We start from the raw sequence: 23643 nt of genomic DNA, 5'->3' as shown, positions 1-23643 counted from the left end.
GAGCTCTCGCCGTAGCCACTACCACTCGACTGCCGCTGCAAACCGCCGATTGACGGCGGAAACGGCGACTGGCGGTTCTGCTGCATCCTGTTATCTGTGAAGGTCATGAGGTCCCAATCGAATCCAGATCTGTCGTTGTTACGCTTCTTCTCGCCGGAGTGAGAGTGATGACATCCGTCATAGCCAGCGGAAGGAGATGTAGAGGCAGGAAAACGTGGATCTGGGAGAAGATGCTCTCTCAAACCTTGACAGGGTTGGGGAGAGAGAGTGGGACAAGTTGGTGGATAAAAGGGAAGATGGGGAGTTTTTTTTTTTTTGAAATACACCCAAAGCACCATGTACAACTAGCATGTGCACAAATTAGTTGCTTCTTTATAAGGGTATAATTACGTCATTTTCTCCATTAAAATAAAGAGCTCGTTGCAAGTCTCCGTCAACCGCCGGAAAATTTTCGTTTCAATCAAGTGTTAAATTTCTTTTCATCTTCATTCATGGGTATCTTAATATTTGCTTAGATGTATTCCAATAAATAAAAAGAAAATTTTAACAAAAAATTGCCTTTCGTCAAGAAAGTTAAAGGGTATCACGAGCTACCCTTCTCTCCCACGTAGATCCGCTCCTGCCTGATAACATATATTAGTGGGGTGAAGAGTGGGGGGAAAAGTGCACCTCTATGACGCACACATGGTAGCATTTTTATTGCTAATAAAGCCTCGACGGAGCTCCTCCATACATATGAGTTACATGAATCGTGTTTAAGTTGGTCAGATGGGTACGGACGGATTGACTTGTTTAATACTGGTTATTCATAAGAAAATAATTTGAAGTAATAACTTAATCCTATTGAGTATTCTAGACTAAAAGTTGAAAAAATAAAAAGAAATAACCATAAACTTATATATTTAAAGGTGATTATTTTTTGTTGTAAATTTATAACTTTAAAGTATGAATATATAATAAAGATAAAGCAAATAGAATTTTGAGTTGAAAAGTAGTGTTTAAGTTCTGATATGGTTTTTAGATTCATTTCATGTTCTGCTTCATATCAAAATTTTGGGTTCATATCCAATTTAACGTGTGAAAACGGCCCATCGCATCCAACGTTAATATTTTGGAGGCGTATTTTTTAAGGCTCGTTTCCTTGGTCAAAACTTATTTTTAAAGGTTTCATTTTAAACTGTTTGTAATATAAACTAAAACAAACCGTTATCAATTTAGAATTCAACTAAACCGTTAAAAAAGCGGAACAATTGACAAATTCAGAAAATGTTTAATATATACATGAATATAACATCCATTTTGTTACACAAATTTTAGAATGAGATGGAAAAAAAAACATTTTGTTTGTTACATAAAGTAGTTGGTTTATGTAGTATTAAAAATTTTAAATTAGAGACAGAAGATCTTCAATAAACAATTAAGCTACAACAGAAAGTGATCAACTACATTAGGATATGATCCATGGTGGTATTCTATCTACGAACACCATCACGGAAACCGCTACACCACCATCAACTGATCTCCATTCCAGGTTAGAAGTAAACAACACGCTTAATTTGAAACATGCTCTCCATCTCCGGTTCAGTATTAACCTCCACACCAACACCCCTACTCGGTTTCTCAGGTGGCACCATTTCCTGAACCCATCCGTCTTCAATCTTAACATTTGCATACGTCTTTAACTGCGGCGCTCCCCTCTTTCTCTTCACTACTTCCATCTTAGAACCCGACTCAGTCTTAACCTTCACATGACAACCCCCACCGCAAGGTTTCTCAGTTGGCGACCACTCATCTTCAATCTTAACATTCCCATTACCATAACCGTAACATGAGTGTGTTCCATTGTTTCGGTTCACCTCTTCCATTTGAGTTTCTTGTTTGATTGGTCTTTTGCTCTTGAACAATCGAGTTAGCTTTATTACGCCTTGTTGCTTGTCGAACGTGAATGTGCCCACATCGCCTTCTGATAAGTTGTGATACTTACGGAACACTGCCCATCCTGCTGATAAGCCGTACTTAGGACTCGTATATCGTTGTACAATTATCCCCATTGGCCACTCTCTTCCTTCATGGTCCTTCAACTTTACGTGCTGTTTATGTTCTAGTCCAGCAGCCTTCACAAATTTGACTGGCAACGGCTATAACCCACAACAAAAAAAAAATTGATTTTATTAGCGAACAGATCAAGGGTCTACTCAAGGGGAGTGAAATTAGCTAAGGGCTTCGGGCTGCGATTTGCGTAGGCCCCCTAATTTTACTTATATACCTAAAATAATAAGTAAACGAAAGTGTCACGTATCACAATTATGTGATACCAAAATTATTTTCTTGCTTCCTTAGGAGGGTATAACAGTAAGATTGTTAAACGATAAAGTTTGTAATCTATAATTTTGTTTACTAATAATACAATGGATAGAAAGTACAATAACCTTTTTTAAATGTCCTAGTGCATACGTATATTTAGGGGTGTGCACGGTTTGGTTTGGTTTGGTTTGGTTTTGGTCAAAACCAAAACCGAAATGCCGGTTTTCGGTTTTTGAAAACCATTCGGTTTCTGTTTTTTTCGATTTTTACATCGGTTTGGTTCGGTTTTTCAGTTATTTCAGTTTTTAGAACAAAATTGTATAAGATTCAAGAAATAAAAGGTATAATTTAAAATTTAAGAATCTTTCTTATATGTTTATATTTAAGTTATTATATTTAACCTTTTTTAGTTATTTTTTTCACATAAACATAACCTTCTAATCTATTTTTATGTTTGTTTATAATATTTTGAAGATTATTTAATTTTTATATTAAATTTTGTTATTTATCGTAGACAATGAATAAATCATTTCAATTATAAATAAACATGTTAAATGTTTTTATTATAAATACTTACCATTAAAGAATAAAATTAATAATTTCTACTAACATGGGTTAAACACTTAACAACTTAAACTTAAACAAAAAAATATATGGATTAGGCCTACTGGGTGATGTTCTAGAGTGAACATTAGTGTATTTGTGAACTGAGTGAACAAGTCCTGACTATTGATTTAGATAATCAAATCGTAAAATATACTAGTGTATTTTCATCATTCATCCTGATCAAATTCTGGCTTACTAGAGTTCACCATCAAGAGGGTTGTTCACAAATGAACCTAACACTAGGTCTACTAGTGTAACTTATCGGTTGGGTTTTTCAGTTATTGAAAATAGTTATCCAAAAACCAAACTAAAATGGTTTTTGTTTCAATTTCTTTTTTTGGTTATTTCGGTTATTGTTCAATTATTTTGAATTTTTTTTTTCACCTTACCCATATTCACACACATCACGTGTCACATAAAACAAAATGCAGAAAGTCAAAAAAGTAAGCTAGGCCGTTTCCCAAGAATTATAAGATGATTTCAAGGTAATGTATAACTTCCATAGCATAATGTACAACTTATGAATTATAATCCTAAAAATAAAAAAGTTGGTAAACAGAACCACATTATGGTTTACAACAAGATGACAAGAAATCACATCTTTTGCCAGTGGTGAATGTTGTCAAGGACAACTTAAATTGATATATTTTATATCCAAGAGATGTATAACTTTGATAGCACAAGTGTCAAGTATCATTAGCAATAGTAGAAGAAACATGATTCACCAAAATTAGAAGTCTTACCATGTAATATCCCAAAGATTTCCGACCAAACACCTTTTCAAACCAAAGATTCTTATCATGGTATTCGCCATCATCTACATCATCTGCAAAATCCAGATTAATCAGTTTAAACCCAATTCAATTCAATTCAATTCAAGTTATATATAAAAAAACAGAAACAAAACAGAAAGAGAACCCAACTGGTTTTAATAACAGGAACATGTTTTTCACATCCGTTGGCACCAAGAAAAGTAACATGAAAAGTGAAAGAATCAATGAGCCAAAAGACAACAATATCCCTACTACACAACCCCACATCGTTGACCAAGTCCTCCCATCCATGGGCAAAACAGTAATCTTCTCCAATCTTAACAAACTTCATCCTCCATGAATGGTTTCCTGTTGCAGTCACGAGTATCGGGTTTTTAGGGATCTTTTCGAGATATCTCCTCACAAAAGCGTTTGGCAATGACTGCAAACACAATTCATATTATTATACATAGATTTATAAAAATAAAATAAAAAAGGATGGAAGAATATGTAGTACCAGATGAGCGGCGGATGGGTGACGGATGACTTTGAAGAAAGAAGGGGAGCTTTGATCCGGGTGGCTACTGCTACGAGTAGCCATTCCAATTCAATTCAATTCAATTGAAGAATAAGATATATGTGAATTTTTACCGGAGAAAAGAAAATTTAGGGTTAACAAACAGCAGTAACGAGGAGAGAGAGAGATAAGTTTTTCCTACTACAATTGTACAAACATAAAAATTGATGGTTTCACTTTCACTTTCATCGTGCCCGAGTCTCGTTGGGAAGGGAGAGGAGAAAAAGGAAGGAAAAGATATGATTTTTTTCGTGTTCATATGAAGTTTAGTTGGTGTTTGGGGTTCTTTATTGGACAAAAGTCCTTTTGAAAGTGTTTGGCTTTTCTTCTTATGTGAGAGGGATTTGCCAAAAGTCAGGAATTCCTGACTTATTTTGGCAAAAGGACTTTTCAAAAGTTGAAAATAAGCTAAGCCAAACATGCACTTAATGTAAAGTAAAGAAAAAAGAGAAGAAATCAAATATTTTATTTTATGTGTTCTCGAGTTAGTAGAAAAAGAAAAGAAAGAAACAATTTTACTATTATACCCTTTAAACATAAAACATTTTAATTAGATATGAGGGTAATTTAGTAATTAATAAGATTTTCTCTCCTTATCTCTCCAATTTGGGAGGTTAAATATACGTACAAATTTTCTTCTCTTTTCCCTCTTTTCCCCTCCCCTTCTATCCTTAAAAGATCTCGAGAACATAGTTTTTTCATACCTTCATACTTTTTTTTTCTCTCCTGTTAAATGAGACTCGCGTGAGTTTTTTAGGTTTTTATCGGGTAAAAAAGTTATATGGAATTGCATCACTTGGTTGGAGTAAGTGGAATAGCAAAGGAGAATCTTTATGGTGGTGTTGTTATTAGAGCATTTAGAAAGTTATGAATGAACTAAAGTTTGACAACAAACTTATTCTGGTCGAAGATATTATTAGCGAGATTAAATCGGTTTTTTATGGTTTAACAGTAGAGCCAAATAACATCGGTGCCGATAAAAATCGTTTCCATGTATATCGCTTCGCGGCCAAATAACTCAGTTGAAGACGGAGTTGTATCCGCCTATGTATCCGTTTTTTCTCTTTCGAATGCTATATCGAGTGCCCATGAAATCCACCGCGAAGAGCAAGAAAACCCACTAGTATTACTTAAAACAAACTCTAATGGTTTTAACCGTTAGTAACAAGAAGATACTGTCAAATTCTGCATATATAAGATCTAAATCACGATTATAACATTTTACATAAATTTTAGAATGAGATAGTGGCTTAAATGCATTGTTTGTAACATCTAGAAACATGTATGTGGGCACACCAAACAACACATAAATTGATACTGCTTAAAACATATCTCAACATGAAAATATTAACAGATAAACTAGAAAAAAAAATGGTTAAGCTACAAACTAGAGACAGAAGATCTACAACATAAAGAGATTAACTACACTGTGCGGTCGTCCGCCAACACCATCGCCCGCTTTAATTCAAGAAGCACACGCGAATTAAATGATTTTGAACGAAAACTGCCAGAACCACCATCAAATCACCATTTCATTAGAAGTAAACATGCTTACTTCGAAACACACTCTCCGCCCCCATTCCAGCATTTACCTCCACACCACCACCCTTGCTCGGTTTCTCAAGTGGCGCCACTTCCCTCTTTGGTTTCCTCATCATCTCTGGAACCCATTCAATTTTAGCTTCAGCAAATCTCTTCAACGGCGGCCTTCCCCTATTTTCCTTCACCACTACCATCTCAGGACCCGACTCATATTCGGTCTTAACCTTCACACTAGCACCACCGCTGCTGCAAGGTTTCTCAGTTGGCGACCATTGATCTTCAATCTGAACATTCGCATCACCATAACATGATTGTGTTCCCATTGGAGTTTCTTGTTTGATTGGTCTTTTGCTCTTGATCAATTGAGTTAGATTTATGACGCCTTGTTGCTTGTCGAACGTGAATATGCCCACATCACCTTCTGATAGCCTGTAATGCTTACGGAACATTGCCCATCCTGCTGATAAGCAGTATCTGACCCTCGAGTATCCTCTTTTTCCGCGTGCCGTTATTAACCTCATTGTCCACTCTTTTCCTTCATGGTCCTTCAACTTTACGCTCTCTTTATGTTCTAGTCCTGCAGCCTTCACAAATTTGGTTGGCAGCAACTACAACCCACAATAAAAAAACTTGATATATTAACAAATGCATACTCACTCTTTTGACATGTGATGCCTGTAATGTATGTTTAAACATGCAGTCATGTTTAAAAATATTAAACGTTTACTATTAATTTAACAAGCGATTGGTTAAAAATAATTAACACTCAACTGTTTAAAAAAAATTGATCACCACTCACTTGGTAAAACGCACGGTCAGTGAACGAACGTTTTTCCTGCTAATATGACATCTCCGTCAGACATTGCCACCCAAACCACTCGTTAGATATAACAATAGGGGTGTTCATCAGTTCGGTTTGCAAGTTAATTGGTTTCCTCAGTTCGGCAGTGGCGAAGCTTGACCCGAATGACGGAGGGGTCGAAAACGTATATACCCAAAAATTTCTATAGAACCGGGGGGTCGAAAACGTATATACCCAAAAATTTCTATACGAAAACTACATATATAACACTACTGAGCGAAAAGTTCGGGGGGTCGGACACCCCCTCCCGCCCCTTCTGTACTTCGCCCCTGCAGTTCGGGTTGTTCAGTTTGACAGTTTCTTTAGGTGGAACCGAAAACCAAATTCAGTTAGACTCAGTGGTTGTTTGTATAGCTCTTAATGGGACTCTAAATGGTTCAGACCTCTTACTGGTTCAGCACTTAATGGTTCAGACTATTTGTTTCGTGAGCAGATGTCTGAATGGTTCAGACATTTGTCTCTGAATGGTTAAGTACTATACTGAGTCTGAATGGTTAGGACCTATAATCTAAATTGGTCAGATATTTGCCTCTCAATGGTTAAGCATTATACTGGCTCTTAATGGTTCAGACTTCTTACTGGTTCAGCACTTAATCTTTCAGATGTTGCCAAACAACCCACCGAACCAAAAACCAACTACCAAACTACAATGCGTACATTTAAAGAAAGTGACAAAAAATGGTAGGTCATTTCCCATGAAAAAAAAGGTTCATTTCGAGGTATTGTACAACTAATGCAGTTTTTTTTTTTAAAGTGAAACAGAGCCACATTGTGGTGTACTGGTGTTACAGTAGTAACATGACAAGAAAACACATTTTTTCTACTTCAATTTTTATATATTTCTTCACAAACAAGCATTAAGTATCAACCTTTAACAGCACAAGGTACAAATATGTTCATCATTAGGGCAGTGGGGGTGGATCGTTAATCCACCGTGATAGCCAAAGTCCACGTGTGATAAAAACAAAACTTCCACCGCCACCGAAAATGTCCACGCGTGAAATTCAAATTCCGTTATTTTCTTCACGCGTTGAAAACAAATATTGAAACGAAAGGAACTGATTTTTTGGAAGATGAGACTTTGAGATTGTTTTGTCGTTTTATGTTGAATTAATAGCAACTTTGATGAAAAGTGCAAATTAGCCCCTCAACTTTTGTTAGCTATTTTTAAATAGCTTTCCTTTAATTGCAATTCAGGTCCCTCATCTTTATATAAATTTTAATTGCCCATCTCGACGAACCGTTTAAGTCGGTTGTAATTCAACAAAAGCGCGAGATTTGCGAAAGGTGGGGTTGGGAGATGCCACCCGTTTAATTTAAGTTTTTTTTTTCCAATGTTTAGTTGTTTTTTTATTTTGCTATGTAATTTATTTTTTAATTTTAATGAAATTTATAATTTAGTGTTTTATTGCTAATTTCTAATTTTAAAATAAAAATTAAAAAAAAAATTGTGAGTGATGGAATTCTATCACTAGTGATGACCACCGCCACTACAAAATGCTTGTGAGTGATAGAATAGTGGCTGATGACATGGCAGGAGTTGATTGGATATTGTGAGTGACAGAATTCTATCACTAGTGACCACCCCCACTCCCCTTAGGGGACTCGGGGCGGAAGCGTTATGGTTGTCCATAACGCGTTGAACGGCCACGGAACACCGCCGCCAGTGCTTTGATAACGCGTGGTAACATCAACGCGTTCTACGGATCACGCGTTAAACTTTTAAAAAATTCGACCGTTGGCACGTATATGACCGTTTTAAAACGGTAAATTCAATAAAAAAAAAATTAAACCATTTATCTATATATATCTACATTTTAACCATTTTTCACACACCAAACTATATCTTTTAAACCATTTTAAACCCATTTCACACAATTTTTATATCTTTCTCAAATGGAATTCCCTATGGATTCGACGTTTCCGATGTCTAGCGATACCGATTCCGAGTCGTCTTCCGACAACGACACGCTAAACTATTTTGTGTCGGTGTATAACGAGCTTGATGCCGAGTCGTCCCGCCCAAAGAAGAAGATGGTCGACCGTGATCGTACACGTGCCAACGAAGTTTTGATGAACGATTATTTTGTGGAAAACCCGCTATACAATGCCGAAACGTTTAGAGATCGGTTTCGTTTACCCAAAGAATTATTTTTAAAGATTGTTGGAGACATCGAAGCAAGTGAGGAATGGTTTCAAGAAGGTTATGATGCGAGGGGCAAACCAAGTTTCACGCCGATACAAAAATGCACGTCCGCCATTCGCCAACTAGCGACAGGTAACCCACCCGATCAATATGATGAATACCTAGCTATGTCTGAAAGAACTTCACGTGAATGTTTGCAATTTTTTTGCAATGCGGTCATTAAGTTGTATGCTAACGAGTTTTTACGTAAACCGACGAGCCACGACATCTCACGTATTTACGCCGCACACGAGGCTAGATGGCATTTTCCCGGGATGCTCGGTAGCATCGATTGTACACATATCGAGTGGAAAAATTGTCCAAGAGAGTTACGAGGGGCGTATGTGAGGGGAGACATCAAAAGAGCAACCATCATACTAGAAGCGGTGGCGTCGAATGATTTATGGATTTGGCATTCGTATTTCGGTGTTCCGGGTTCAAACAACGACATCAATGTGTTGCACACGTCGCCGTTGTTCCAAAGCGTAACGGATGGTACCGCACCTTCCTCTCCTTTCTATGTTAACGGTCGACATTACAGACGAGGCTTTTATCTTGTGAATGGTATCTACCCGTCTTGGTCTGTTTTTGTGAAAGCTCCCTCATTTCCTGTCGAGGCTAAAGAAAAGGCGTTCAAAAAATTGCAAGAATCGGCAAGAAAAGATGTTGAGAGGGCATTTGGTGTTTTAAAGGGTAGATGGGGTATACTACACCGACCGGTTCGTTCGATGACCAAGAAAGCAATACATAGCATAGTGTATGCATGTATCATATTGCACAATATGTTGATCAAACACGACGGACGTGCAATATCCCCGGATTGGGTGCCGGATCCTCCTACACAAGTTCAAGTTCCACAAGATATCCATTTACAATTGCGTAACGAAGAAACTCACTTTCGGTTGAGATTCGATTTAATCGAACTAGTAGGTTCTCTAGGTTTGGAGTTTCCAGATTCGGACGAGGAGTAGGTTTTTTTTTTTTTTTTTTTTTAAATTGTATGTTTCTAGTATGTTAAATTGGAGTAGTTTTTTTTTTTTTTTTAAATTGTATGTTTCTAGTATGTTAAATTGAAGTAGTATGTTTTATATTTAATGAAATTTTTAATTTTAGTGTTTTATTGTTAATTTCTAATTTAAAATAAAAAATTAAAAAAATTAGTGAAATTTATAATTTTAAAATGAAAATTAAAAAAACTTGGGAGTGATAGAATTCCATCACTAGTGATTCCACCCCTCCTACATTTCTATCACTAGTGATGGAAATTTGATTGATGACATGGCATGATTTTATTGGACATTGAGAGTGATAGATTCTATCACTAGTGAACCACCCCTAGTCCCCTTATAATGTGACTTAAAGAATAATAAATTAATAATTCACAAAATTTAGAAGTATTACCATGTAATATCCGAAAGATCTGTGACCAATCACCCTTTCAAAGCAAAGATTTGCATCATCATCATTATGGCATTTACCATCATCCTTAACAACATCATCGTATTCATCCCCTGCAAAATCTTAGTTAAAAACCAAGTTCACTAAATTTGTACATATAAATAGAGAAACAAAAAAGAGACAGAACTCAACTGGTTTTATTAACCTTCACACCAGCACCACCACTGCTGCAAGGTTTCTCAGTTGGCGACCATTGATCATCAATCTGAACATTCGCATCACCATAACATGATTGTGCTCCCATTGGAGTTTCTTGTTTGATTGGTCTTTTGCTCTTGATCAATTGAGTTAGATTTATGACGCCTTGTTGCTTGTCGAACGTGAATGTACCCACATCACCTTCTGATAACTTGTAATGCTTACGGAACATTGCCCATCCTGCTGATAAGCTGTATACGACACTCGCTGATCCTTTTTTTCCGTGTGCCGTTAACCTCATTGTCCACTCTATACCTTCATGATCCTTCAACTTTACGCTCTCTTTATGTTCTAGTCCTGCAGCCTTCACAAATTTGATCGGCAGCAACTACAACCCACAATAAAAAACTTGATTTATTAACAAATGCAAACTCACTCTTTTGACACGTGATGCCTGTAATGTATGTTTAAAAATGCATTCATGTTTAAAAATATTAAACGTTTACTATTAATTTAACAAGTGATTGGTTAAAATTTAAAAATAGTTAACACTTAACTGTTTAAAAAAAACTGATCACCACTCACTTGGTAAAACGCACGGTCAGTGAACGAACGTTTTTCCTGCTAATATGACATCTCCGTCACACATTGCCACCCACACCACTCGCTAGATATAACAATAGGGGTGTTCATCAGTTCGGTTAGCAAGTTAATCGGTTTCCCCAGTTCGGGTTGTTCAGTTTGACAGTTTCTTTAGGTGGAACCGAAAACCAAATTCAGTTAGACTCGGTGGCTGTTTGTTTAGCTCTTAATGGGGCTCTAAATGGTTCAAACCTCTTACTGGTACAACACTTAATGGTTCAGACTGTTTGCCTCTGAATGGTTAAGTATTATACTGAGTCTAAATGGTTAGGACCTATAATCTAAATTGGTCAGACATTTGCCTCTAAATGGTTAAGCATTATACTGGCTCTTAATGGTTCAGACCTCTTACTGGTTCAGCACTTAATCATTCAGAAGTTGCCAAACAGCCCACCCTTGGTTTAAAAAGCGAGCTTAAAGCGTGAGGCGATGAAGCGCTAGGGTTGTCGCTTTTTTTGCTCTGAGGCGACAAATCACGTGAAGCGTTTTGAAGCGCGCTTTAAGCCCGAAGCGCCAATGGTTTGAAGCGACGCTTCAGCCCAATCAAGTCAGATTTGGGTTTTTTATTTAGGCCCAATAGTCTCTAATAGGGTTTAATTGAGGCCCGCTACTTCTTTACCCTAAAAAAAGAAAGTGGGTAAACATCTTCATCCGCTCCCTCCCTCTTCTCCATCGATTCTTCGTACTTTCTCCAATAATCGACTTTAATTTACGTTTTAACTATGTTATTTAATCATGTTTTTGTGTTTATTATTGATTAACAAGTAGAATATGTCATATTGATGTGTACAAATAAATTTTTTATTTTTTATTTTATTTTGAGCGCTTCGTATCGTGAAGCTCTCGCTTCGCGCTTGAAGCTTCGCTTAAAGCTTTTGGAACCAAAACGCTTTGGAGCGCCTCGTGCTTTTTTAAACCAAGAGCCCACCGAACCAAAAACCAACTACCAAACTACAATGCATACATTTAAAGAAAGTGACAAAAAAATGGTAGGTCATTTCCCATGAAAAAGAAAAGGTTCATTTCGAGGTATTGTACAACTAATGCAGTTAAAAAAAAAAAAAAAAGTGAAACAGAGCCACATTGTGGTGTACTGGTGTTACAGTAGTAACATGACAAGAAAACACATTTTTTCTACTTCAATTTTATATATTGAGTAAAGTGCCATTTTGATTCCTGAGGTTGTTACTTTTACCACTTTAGTCTAAAATTTAAACCTTTTAAATCTGGGTCCCTGGTTTCACTTTTATTGTCATTTTGGTCCAAAAATGAAACCAGCTGATATTTGGCTAATAAAATCCTGTTATTTTGTCCTTTTCCTCAGGGGGCAAAATGGCCAAACATCTGCTTATTTCATTAATTTAATTAATAATGTGTTATAATAAAATTATATTGATCATTTTGCCCCTAAGAAAAGGGACAAAATAACAGGATTTTATTAGCCAATATCAGTTGATTTCATTTTTGGACCAAAATGGCAATAAAAGTGAAACCACATGGACCAATATTTAAAAGGTTTGAGTTTTAGACTAAAGTGGCAAAAGTGACCAAACCTTAGGGACCAAAATGGCAATTTACTCTTATATATTTCTTCACAGAGAAGCATTAAGTATCAACCTTTAAGACCATTGGGTATGGGGGAGGATAGTCTCCAAAGGACTACCCGCCACGTAGGCGCCACGTAATCACGGGAGGAGGATAGTCTCTTTGGTGACTACCCAAGGGTGTGGGGACTACCCCACTTCAATAAAAAATAATATATATTCAAGGAGAGAGAGAGAAGCAATGAAAGGGGCCCACCACCAGCCTCGTCTCCATCGTCCATATTCGGACGGAAGTGCCCGGACGCCCCTAAGGGGGGTGGTGTTTGACGGAGCTAAAGGGGGGGACGGCCCTAGGGGCGGACCTAGCCTTAACCGGGGGGTAACCTCCGTTACGGCTTGACTCGGAAAAAATTGACGTTTTTAGTGTAAATTTTAGAAAAATTTGATGTTTTTTCGATTTCGTTACGGCTTATTTATAAAACGTTACGGCTTGGCGTGAATCCTAGATCCGCCACTGGACGGCCCTGTGCCGATCCCCATACCCATTCGTCTAACAGCACAAGGTACAAATATTACCCATTATTATGTGAATTAAAAATAATAAACTAATAATTCACAAAATTTAGAAGTATTACCATGTAATATTTGAAAGATCCATGACCAAACACCCTTTCAAAGCAAAGATTTGCATCATCATTATGGCATTTACCATCATCCTTAACAACATCACCTGCAAAATCTTAGTTAAAAACAAGTTTAACTAAATTTGTAGAGAAACAAAAAAGAGACAGAAGAACTCAACTGGTTTTATTAACCGGAACATATTTTTCACATCCATTGGCACCAAGAAAAGAGACACGGAAGATTCTAGAGTCCATAAGCCAAAAGACAACAACGTCCCTGCTACACAATCCAGCATCTTTGACCAATTCATCCCATCCATGGGCAAAACAGTAATCTTCACCGATTTTTACAAGCTTCATCCTCCATGAATGCTCCCCAGTTGCAGTTACGAGTGTGGGGTTTTTAGGGATCTTGTTGAAATATCTCCTCACAAAAGCATTTGGTAATGACTGCAAACACAAATTCATATTATTATTATTATTATTATTATTATTATTACTAATCATACACATACATAGATTTATAATTAAAAAAAAAAAAAAAAGATAGAAGGATACATACCAGATAACCAGCGGATGGGTAACGGATGACCTTGAAGAAAGAAGGAGTGGATTCTTGTTGGTCGCTCATTTGTATATGCTTCAATTGAAGAAATTATCTGTATTTTTTCACTGAAATAATATTTTGGGGTTTGATTGAAGAACGGTGAGGAGAGAGAGAGTTCATAGTATGTTTTGTTTCCTAGTACATGTTGTGTCAACTAGTTTCACCCATGTTTTTTAGTGAGGTGGGTGTTCACTAACACTATTTCCCGAGTCTCATTTAACAGGGGAGGGGAAAGAAAATAAATTAAGAGAGAAAAGGAGGAAAAAGATGTGATTTTTTTCGTGTTCCCGAGTTTAATGAAATGTAAAGGAAAAGAAAAGAAAACAACCATTTTATGTGTTCCCGAGTCAGAAGGAAAAGAAAAGAAAATAACAATTTTACCATTATACCCTTTAAAGAAAAAAGAGTACTAACCTCCACCAATGGTGTTAACTTGCAAACACTAAATCAATATAAAATTATAATGCGTACATCTACTCTTAAGAATCAAAGAATCCACATTCAACAAACCAGCATGCAAGATTTGAACCTATAATTGTTTTATTCCTCGTTAATTTAATTAATAAGTAATCTATCAATTATTTTGATTTGAAAGACAAAATAATAGATGAAAGAAAGTTGCATGTCTATCATGAATGCCAACTGTCATGGCTATATTGCTTTGTGGCATTGCATTCACAGTCCTTTATCCTAATTTTGTCATCCATAGTCACAGTCACATTGCAGTCACAAGCGTTATGTTCAGCAGGTTCTGTGTTCAGTAGTCACAGTCCTATGTGCATCAAATGAGTCATTATTAGGGGGCAAACGAGCCGAGCTACACGCGAGCTACTCGAGCTCGTCTCGAAAAAATTACCATTTATAAATTAATTAATAAATACTAAATGAGTCGAGCCTGATCCGAGCTCGAGTTTGAAAAATTATATTTGAGCCGAGCTCGAGCTCGAGCTTTCACATGTTAAACGAGCTCGAGCTCGAGCCTGGTCGAGCTCGGGCTCGGCTTGGCTCGTTTGCACCCCTAGTCATTATGTTGGGTCATTATATTAAGGTGTTATGGTTGTATTGCATTGGGTCATGTGTGTTGTGCATCAAATGGGTCATTATGTTGTTGCAGCAGGGTGTTATGGTTGTATTGCATTGCATTGCATTGTGTCATGTGTGTTGTGCATCAAGTGGGTCATTGACATGTTAGATGAAATGCAGCAGGTTGTTAAATGAAATGGGTCATGCTTATGTTTGACATGTTAAAGTCAAACTGTAATGGATTGGTGACCGGTTTGACTTATTAAATCAAACAGCAATGTGATATAGGTTAGTCCATGTGATCATTTCAAGTAGCTCTTCAAGAGTATCATAGTCACCTTAAATCCAGTACCATTCTTAGAGGGCAACATTGTCTTCTCATCCAACCAACTCTTTTAGACAGTCCCAAACCCTCCCACACGTAAAACTAACTGGATCAAAATTGCCACACACAATAACAGTTGCTACATACGAAATAACGCAAGACCCACTATACGAAATAGGGATGAGCATGGTATCCATTCGGTACCAAAAAATGGGGAAAAGTGTTACCGGTATCGGTACTTACCGGTGTTCCCGTAAATACCGGTCAAATACGAAGAAAATGGGAACCGGTACCGTTACCGAATATACCCGGTACGGCTAGGCTCGTTTACTAGACAACTTTAAATAAGGGTAAATGTTTAAATATTAATAAAAACTAATGTCACACTAAGGCTCGATAAGCTTCAGATTCCAGGGTCGAGCTCAGGCTCGTAAATAAACTAGCTTTATTTTGGGCTCAAGCTCGGCTCAAGCTCAATAAGGCTCAGCTCGTTTCGAGCCAATCTCGAGCGGCTCACGAGCCGCTTGGCTCGTTTGCACCCTTACTTTCATTTATCAGTTTGTTTTTTCTGGTTTGGCACACGCACCCGCTGACAAGATTTTCTGGTCTATGACTTTTTGATATTCATGATAAACACGGATGCATTATGTGCGTCCTTTGGGTCCGATACAACAAGATATGTTGAGACATAACGCTATGAAGATTGTGACTGCAAGGTTGGGTCGATCGGAGCCAGCATTGGGTCAAGAAGTGGTAAAGTTTATGTTGGATTCGGATACTCACACTTGGATCATGAGGAGAAGCAAGTCGAACTGGTTTCGGATAATTAACGGCTTGTCAAAAGCAGCCACTTTGGCAAGATGGCCTGCATTCGGTAACGGTATCTCAATGCTACAATCAAGAAGGCGTATAAGCAGATTGTCGGTAGGATTAGATGTGGGCACAAGACAATAGCCAGGAGGAGCACATGAACCAAGACCGTCGTTGGTGGGTGAGCCCAGGTGCAAATCGAATCGAGCCATCTTGCCAAAGTGGCTGCTTTTGACAAGCCGTTAATTATCCGAAACCAGTTCGACTTGCTTCTCCTCATGATCCAAGTGTGAGTATCCGAATCCAACATAAACTTTACCACTTCTTGACCCAATGCTGGCTCCGATCGACCCAACCTTGCAGTCACAATCTTCATAGCGTTATGTCTCAACATATCTTCTTGTATCGGACCCAAAGGACGCACATAATGCATCCGTGGCAGCATCGGGGTCGAGTAAGCTTGGAGTAGACTAATCCATGATAAACACAATTACACATGATACTAACTTATTTTGATATTCTGGTCGATGACTTTTCTGTTGGTGTGAGTTTATGCTCGAGCTCGGCTCGCGAGTAAAACCTAAAGCTCGAGTTCGGCTCGCTTCAGCTCGAACTTGTTTTTAGAACAACCTTAAACGACCTAACAATTTTCATCAAAACCAACCTAAGTAGACTATGAACAATCTTTAAAATCACAACATACTACAGGTTACATCCTTCAAAGGTAAGATTGTTATAATTTGACAATTTTATTTTTGACATCAAGAAAGACCAATAACTCAGTACTTGTAAGCTAGAGCAACACAAGATGTTCTAACTTCAAATAACCTACGGTTTCTATCAAAAAAAAAAAAAAAAAACTAACGATTTTTCTACTATATCTCACACTAGTACAAATTAAATCTCCACTCTACTAACAGAAGGCTAAAACTCAATAAACTCAATTACGTGAAAACTAACAGTTGAAGAGCTTCTAGAAGAATCAAATATTCATGGTGTTAATCTTACACGAATATCATACCGATTATTCTAAGGAGGGAGATTACCTGGAGATTCCACGCACAGATTGATGTAACTGGAAGTGAAGAAGATGTTCGATTCCAGAACAGAGAGTGAGAGGGGATGAAGAAGTTTGCGCCAAAATTGATCCATAATAACCGTACGTGAGATTTATTAGAATTGGAGGGTATTTTAGTAATTGATAGGGTTTTCTCTCCTAATCTCCCTAATTTGGGAGGATAAAGATAGCTACAAAAATGGTTCCATTTTCCCTCCTTTCCTCTCCCCTCCCATCCTTAAAAAATCTCGGGAACATGGTTTTCTCCCATTTTCCCTCCTTTCCCCTCCCCTCCCCTTGTTAAAGTATTAAAGATAACATAAAATTAGAGAAATTTGTGGTTAAAAAAATGTTATAACTTAATTAAAGAAATCTGTCGTTAAAAAAAGTTATACCTTAAACCCTAAAGAAAAAAAATGTCTTTTCTCACGAGTTAAATTTAATTAAAAAAACTACAAAATGTTGCTTAAGGAATTTAGTCAAACTAGTTGAATTACCCGTGCTTCGCAGCGGGTTCTCGATTGGTATTAGTTTGGCTCGGTATGATACGACACTTGATATAGCAATGGAAAGAGATATGCATTATATCAATTGAAAACCATATAAACAAATTCTGGTATCTATGTTATTCAATGAATTTTATACCATCGCATGATGAAAACTATTAATAAATACGGTATAGGTATTGTTGTTAAGACGACATCGGTTCGGTTTCTCACGGTATAGAAGAAAACATATATCTGGCGCGTTCGAATGAAACTTTTATCGAATTGTAGATAAAAATAAGAATGTCACAACAATATATTCAAAATTATATAAAACATTATATTATATTATATTATATTATATTATATTATATTATATTATATTATATTATATTATATTATATTATATTATATTATATTATATTATATTATATTATATTATATTATATTATATTATATTATATTATATTATATTATATTATATTATATTATATTATATTATATTATATTATATTATATTATATTATATTATATTGGGTAAGGATAGTGTAAAAAGGGCCTAAAGTGTGAGAAGTGTGAGAAGTGTATTATAACACTATATATAATACTATATAACACCATATAAACACCGTATAACAATATGTAACACCATATAATACCATATAACACTATGTAACACTATATATCATTATATAACAAATATAACACTATACATCTATCATAGACATGCTATCAGACAACCTATAGTGTTATATTTGTTATATAATGATATATAGTGTTACAAAGTGTTATATGGTATTACATTGTGTTACATATTGTTATACGGTGTTTATATGGTGTTATATAGTATTATATATAGTGTTATAATACACTTCTCACACTTTGAGCACTTTTTACAGGATCCTCTACCATATTATATTATATTATATTATATTATATTATATTATATTATATTATATTATATTACTAAAAAAGGTAAACAACGTAATTTAGAAAAAAATATATATATAAAAAGGTAAACCGCGAGACAACTTTTGACTTGTACATTTGTGCATCAATCATTTATACATTAGTATTAACAACTTGATATTGAGTAAATTTTATCTCTACTTAGACAAAAATAAACATATCACAATAGCATACTCGGAAATTTATAATACATTCTATGTTAAAAGTTATAATCAAAAAACAAAATATGCTTAAAACTAATTCTAGTAATATTAAAATACATTTTATTTGTGAATAATACATGTGGAACTCAGAATGCAAAAGTCAATTTTGATATAGTAATGTCTCAAAATAGCTACAGTTTTTAATTATAAAAAAATTTAGAAAATATTGCTTAGAGCAATTAAGACAAATTCACACCGTATAATCTTAGTAATATAGACTATAACAAAATTTAGTCAAATGTCTCAAAATAGCTACAGTTTTTAATTATAAAAAAAAATTAGAAAATATTGCTTAGAGCAATTAAGACAAATTCACACCGTATAATCTTAGTAATATGGACTATAACAAAATGGTATAGTTTCAAAATTCAACTAAACCGTTGGTAACAGGGAGAAATTGTCAAATCAGGAAATTTAAAATCCAAATTGCATGATTAAAATAACATTAATCCATATTGTTACATAAATTTTAGAATGATATTGTGGATTAAATCCATTTTGTTTGTAAGATGTAGAAACACTTATTTGGGCACACCAAAGAACACATATAGATTGCTTAAAACATCTATTAACATGAAAACATAAATTCATTACCCGACAAACTATAAAAAAATGGTTAGGCTACAAACTAGTGACAAAAATCTTCAATACCTACAGCATAAAGTGATTAACTACATTTGGTTATGAAAATCCATCATCAACATCCATGCTCCTCACTTAGTGGTGGTTCTCTTTCGTCCGCCAACACAATCACCATCACGGCTTTACATCAAGAAACACAAAAAAGTGCTACAACCACCATCACACGAGCTAGGATTCAAGTTAGAAGTAAACGACATGCTTGCTTCGAATCACGCCGTCCGTCCCCAGTCCAGTATTCGCCTCCAAGCCATCACCCCTCTTTCGTACCTCTGGAACCCATCCATCTTTAATCTTAACTTCTGCACATCTCTTCAACGGCGTTCCACCACCGCTGCCGCAAGGTTTCTCAGCCGGCGACCATTGATCTCCAATCTTAACATTCCCATCACCATAACATGACTGTGTTCCCTTCACCTCCTCCATTGGAGTTTCTTGAATGATTGGTCTTTTGCTCTTGAACAGTATAGTTAGATTTATTATGCCCTCTTGCTTGTCGAACTTGAATATGCACTCGTCACCTTCTGAAAACTTGTGATGATTACGTAACATTGCCCATCCTGCAGATAAGCTGTATTTGAGAATCGCTGATCCGTTCATTGCTTTGTTCGCCGTTATCCTCATTGTCCACTCTTTTCCTTCATGGTCCTTCACCTTTACGCTCTCTTTATGATCTAGTCCTGCAGCCTTCACGAATTTGATCGGCAGCAACTACAACACACAAAGAAAATTGATTTTATTAACAATGCATACATTACACAGACCACACACCAAGTCGCTTGTAGCCTTGTAGCGAGCGATACCAAGTTACGTAGAAAAGGTGTCCCTCCCTAATGGTTGAGGGCTTTAGTCTCATCGTAGACAAAAAAATATAGATTTAGGAGTAGGAGCACTAGGTGTGTGTATATGTAAAATAATAATAATAATAATAATAATAATAATAATAATAATAATAATAATAATTAAAAAAGGACACACATCACGTTTCACAAGGCTAAGTTTAATGGTGCGTGAGAGGTGAGGGGGAGTGAGTCATGTAGGCTCGCACTCACGGGAACACTACGCCAGGCTAGTGAGTGGGCACCCCATGAGTCACGCTCACGCTAGTGCGCCATTCATGTGGAAAAATATTTTTTGTTTAATAATAATTTAATAACTATTTTACACGTGATTGGTTAAAAATTATAAATATTAGTTGTCTAAAAAAATCACTCACCAGTCACCAAGTATAACGCAGTAAGTGAACGCTTTCCCCGACCATATAATGTCTATGTGACACTGCCACCCACACCACTCAAGATATATAAGACTAGTTGTAGTGGTGTAGCGCCCACCACCACATTGACTTGATTTGGCGCTAAACACTGTTACACAAGCACCAATTAAGTCTTCGCCACCGCTTTCACGGGTGTGAACAAAGAAAAGTAGAGAGTGTTTATCTTTTTTAGCCTGTCACTCACTTTTTAGTTAAATCACTATACACTTTAAAAAAAACTTTTACATTTTTAGTTAACCGGTCACATAGTCTAACACAATAAATACTACATGCTTAAATAAAAGATAGTGAAAAGAATGCTAGGTCGTTTCCCAAGAATGAAAGGATGGTTTCGAAGTATTGTACATTTGTACAACTTCCACAGCATAATATACAACTAATGCAGCTCTTAAAAAATGAGTAAAACAGAGCCACATTGTGGTGGTACTGGTTTTACAGTAGGAACACACATCTTTTGCCAGTGATGAATTTCAAAGAAAACTAGATGTATAACTTTGACAGCACAAGGTACAAGTATCTTTAGCATTATTCTGCTACTTATTATAGACAAATAATCCACAAGTTCAGAAGTGTTACCATGTATCTGATAGATCCTGGACCAATGACTTTTTCAAAGGAAAGATTCTCATCTTGCACGTACTCCTCATCACCACCATCATCATCATCATCATCATCATCATCATCATCATGGCATTCACCATCATCATCATCATCTACAAAATTTTAATAAATCAGTTTAAACCCAATTTAATTTTATGTACAAAGAAAGAAAGAAACAAAATAGAAAGAGAACCCAACTGGTTTTGTTAACCGGAACATGTTTTTCACATCCATTGGCACCAAGAAAAGTAACATGAAAAGTGAAAGAATCAACGAGCCAAAAGACAACAACATCCCTAATACACAACCCCACATCGTTGACCAAGTCATCCCATCCATGGGCAAAACAGTAATCTTCTCCAATCTTTACAAACTTCATCCTCCATGAGTGGTTTCCTGTTGCAGTCACGAGTGTGGGGTTTTTAGGGATCTTTTCGAAATATCTCCTCACGAAAGCGTTTGGCAATGACTGAAAACACAATTCATATTATTATTACTAATCATACACATGCTGCATAGATTTATTAGAAAAAAGGATAGAAGGATAGATACCAGATGATCGGCGGATGGGTAACGGATGACTTTGAAGAAAGAAGGAGTGGATTCTTGTTGGTTGCCATTGCTTTGTGTAACCATTTGAATTGAAGAATAAAGTCTGTGTTTTTTTTTTTCACCGGAGAAAAGAAATTTAGGGGTTATTGATCAGTCGATCGAGAGATCGAGAGATCTCGAGAGAGTCATATGCTTAGTTTCCTACTTCCTGTTGCTAGTACTACTATGAAAATTGATTTGATAACCACTTTGCCCTATATTTAATGAAAATATATATTTATCTTTTTTTTTTGTACGAATTTAGTTTTAACCAAAAAAATAGAAAATTTTGGTTGGAGCAATTAATTCATTTTTTCTCAAAATAGCTCCATCCTTGTAATTTCTGAAAATATTTAGGTTCTATATTTAATTTGGCATATATTCTCCAAAAGAGAAAGTAAATCTTTCCAAAATAGATAATATTTTTCTGGTAGAGGATCCTGTAAAAAGTGCTCAAAGTGTAAGAAGTGTGAGAAGTGTATTATAACACTATATATAATACTATATAACACCATATAAACACCGTATAACAATATATAACACCATATAATACCATATAAAACTTTGTAACACTATATATCATTATATAAAAAATATAACACTATAGGTTGTCTGATAGCATGTCTATGATAGATGTATAGTGTTATATTTGTTATATAATGATATATAGTGTTACATAGTGCTATATGGTATTATATGGTGTTACATATTGTTATACGGTGTTTATATGGTGTTATATAGTATTATATATAGTGTTATAATACACTTCTCACACTTCTCACACTTTAGGCCCTTTTTACACTATCCTTACCCATATTTTTCTTAACGACGAACAAAACCGAATATTATCAAAAACCAAACACCAACCAACAAGGAGCTAACACTTACAAAGTACACCAAGACATGCACATAAACACCAAAACAATACAGAAGACAAAACACTTAAACAAGGGCTGTAAGGTCAAACTTTCTCCATGCCTCTCAGGAAAGAGTTCTCGACTTTGAACGGTTTTTAACCCAAAGAAACTAAGCTACTTGGTCTCCTCGATCACACCCGCAACCTGAGGGGATTTATTGTTGAAAACTACATTATTTCTCGATCTCCATAGACTCCACAGAGCAGTTAAAACAACCGCATAAAAAACCTTACGCTGTTTTTTTGAGCCACCCATGTTCTAATACAATAGTAACAGGTCTCGAAACTCAAAAGCGTAGATTGGAGTGACATGGCACCACTGGGAAATAACCTGCCAAACCAATTGAGAGAACTGGCAGGAAACAAACATGTGCTCCATCGATTCCTCAAAGTCGCCGCATAGCCGACACATCGGATTTTGAGTTGCTATATTCCTCCTTCTAAGAGCCGCCACGGTGGGTAACCGGTCTTGACAAGCCCGCCAAGCCACGATACAAACTTTTTTTGGTACCCAGTTATTCCAAGAAAACATGAACCGAGACCCGTTGTTATTGCCTTCAATAATTTTTAATTTAATACTCTTGACCGAAAAAATCCATGTCGTGTCTATGCCCCAAATCCATTGGTCTTTACCGGGTAGAAGCGAGACCGAACACAAAAGGGCACGGATATCATTCAGCTCCTGTATCTCCTGTTGTGACAAATTCACCCGTCTCCATCTCCATAAAAAGTTAATACCATTGTTCCCCATAACTAGTCTATCCGCAACCACGCGCCATTTGCATTGTTCTGTAGCATAAAGGTTCAGTGTCACACCCCAACCGATGGTGGAAACATCGGGGCGCGGCACTGAGCAAACAGATTGTCCAGAAGTTTCCATAACAACTATATTTACCAAATATTTAAAGC

The 23643-nt window shown here is 36.2% G+C and overlaps 3 protein-coding genes across 4 annotated transcripts; all 3 read right to left on the bottom strand.

The window, feature by feature from the left end:
- Window positions 1-1267: 1267 nt before the first annotated feature.
- On the bottom strand, window positions 1268-4495 carry LOC110868053 (B3 domain-containing protein REM17). The gene is made up of 4 exons (XM_022117138.2): window positions 4180-4495; window positions 3834-4104; window positions 3654-3736; window positions 1268-2138 (listed from the first exon to the last, which is right to left on the bottom strand). The coding sequence occupies exons 1-4, from the start codon at window positions 4261-4263 to the stop codon at window positions 1533-1535; spliced, it is 1044 nt and encodes a 347-aa protein (XP_021972830.1). The 5' UTR covers window positions 4264-4495; the 3' UTR covers window positions 1268-1532.
- Window positions 4496-5526: 1031 nt separating this feature from the next.
- LOC110868054 (B3 domain-containing protein REM10) lies at window positions 5527-14047 on the bottom strand. 2 transcript variants are annotated; one of them, XM_022117142.2, is made up of 6 exons: window positions 13796-14047; window positions 13413-13683; window positions 13246-13340; window positions 10419-10812; window positions 10230-10339; window positions 5527-6389 (listed from the first exon to the last, which is right to left on the bottom strand). In XM_022117142.2, the coding sequence occupies exons 1-6, from the start codon at window positions 13862-13864 to the stop codon at window positions 5775-5777; spliced, it is 1554 nt and encodes a 517-aa protein (XP_021972834.1). In that variant the 5' UTR covers window positions 13865-14047; the 3' UTR covers window positions 5527-5774. The 2 variants fall into 2 exon arrangements, with proteins under 2 accessions (XP_021972834.1, XP_021972833.1); XM_022117141.2 differs by having other exon boundaries at window positions 10230-10348; window positions 13796-14006.
- Window positions 14048-19236: 5189 nt separating this feature from the next.
- LOC110868055 (B3 domain-containing protein REM5) lies at window positions 19237-22012 on the bottom strand. The gene is made up of 4 exons (XM_022117143.2): window positions 21780-22012; window positions 21426-21696; window positions 21204-21340; window positions 19237-20062 (listed from the first exon to the last, which is right to left on the bottom strand). Exons 1-4 carry the CDS (start codon window positions 21861-21863, stop codon window positions 19535-19537), a joined length of 1020 nt encoding a protein of 339 aa, XP_021972835.1. The 5' UTR covers window positions 21864-22012; the 3' UTR covers window positions 19237-19534.
- Window positions 22013-23643: the final 1631 nt, after the last annotated feature.

Source organism: Helianthus annuus, chromosome 17 (genome assembly GCF_002127325.2).
Source record: "Helianthus annuus cultivar XRQ/B chromosome 17, HanXRQr2.0-SUNRISE, whole genome shotgun sequence".
NCBI classification, from domain to species: Eukaryota; Viridiplantae; Streptophyta; class Magnoliopsida; order Asterales; family Asteraceae; genus Helianthus; species Helianthus annuus.
Note: the sequence above shows the minus strand (reverse complement) of the source record. Positions and strands in the feature narration are given on the sequence as shown.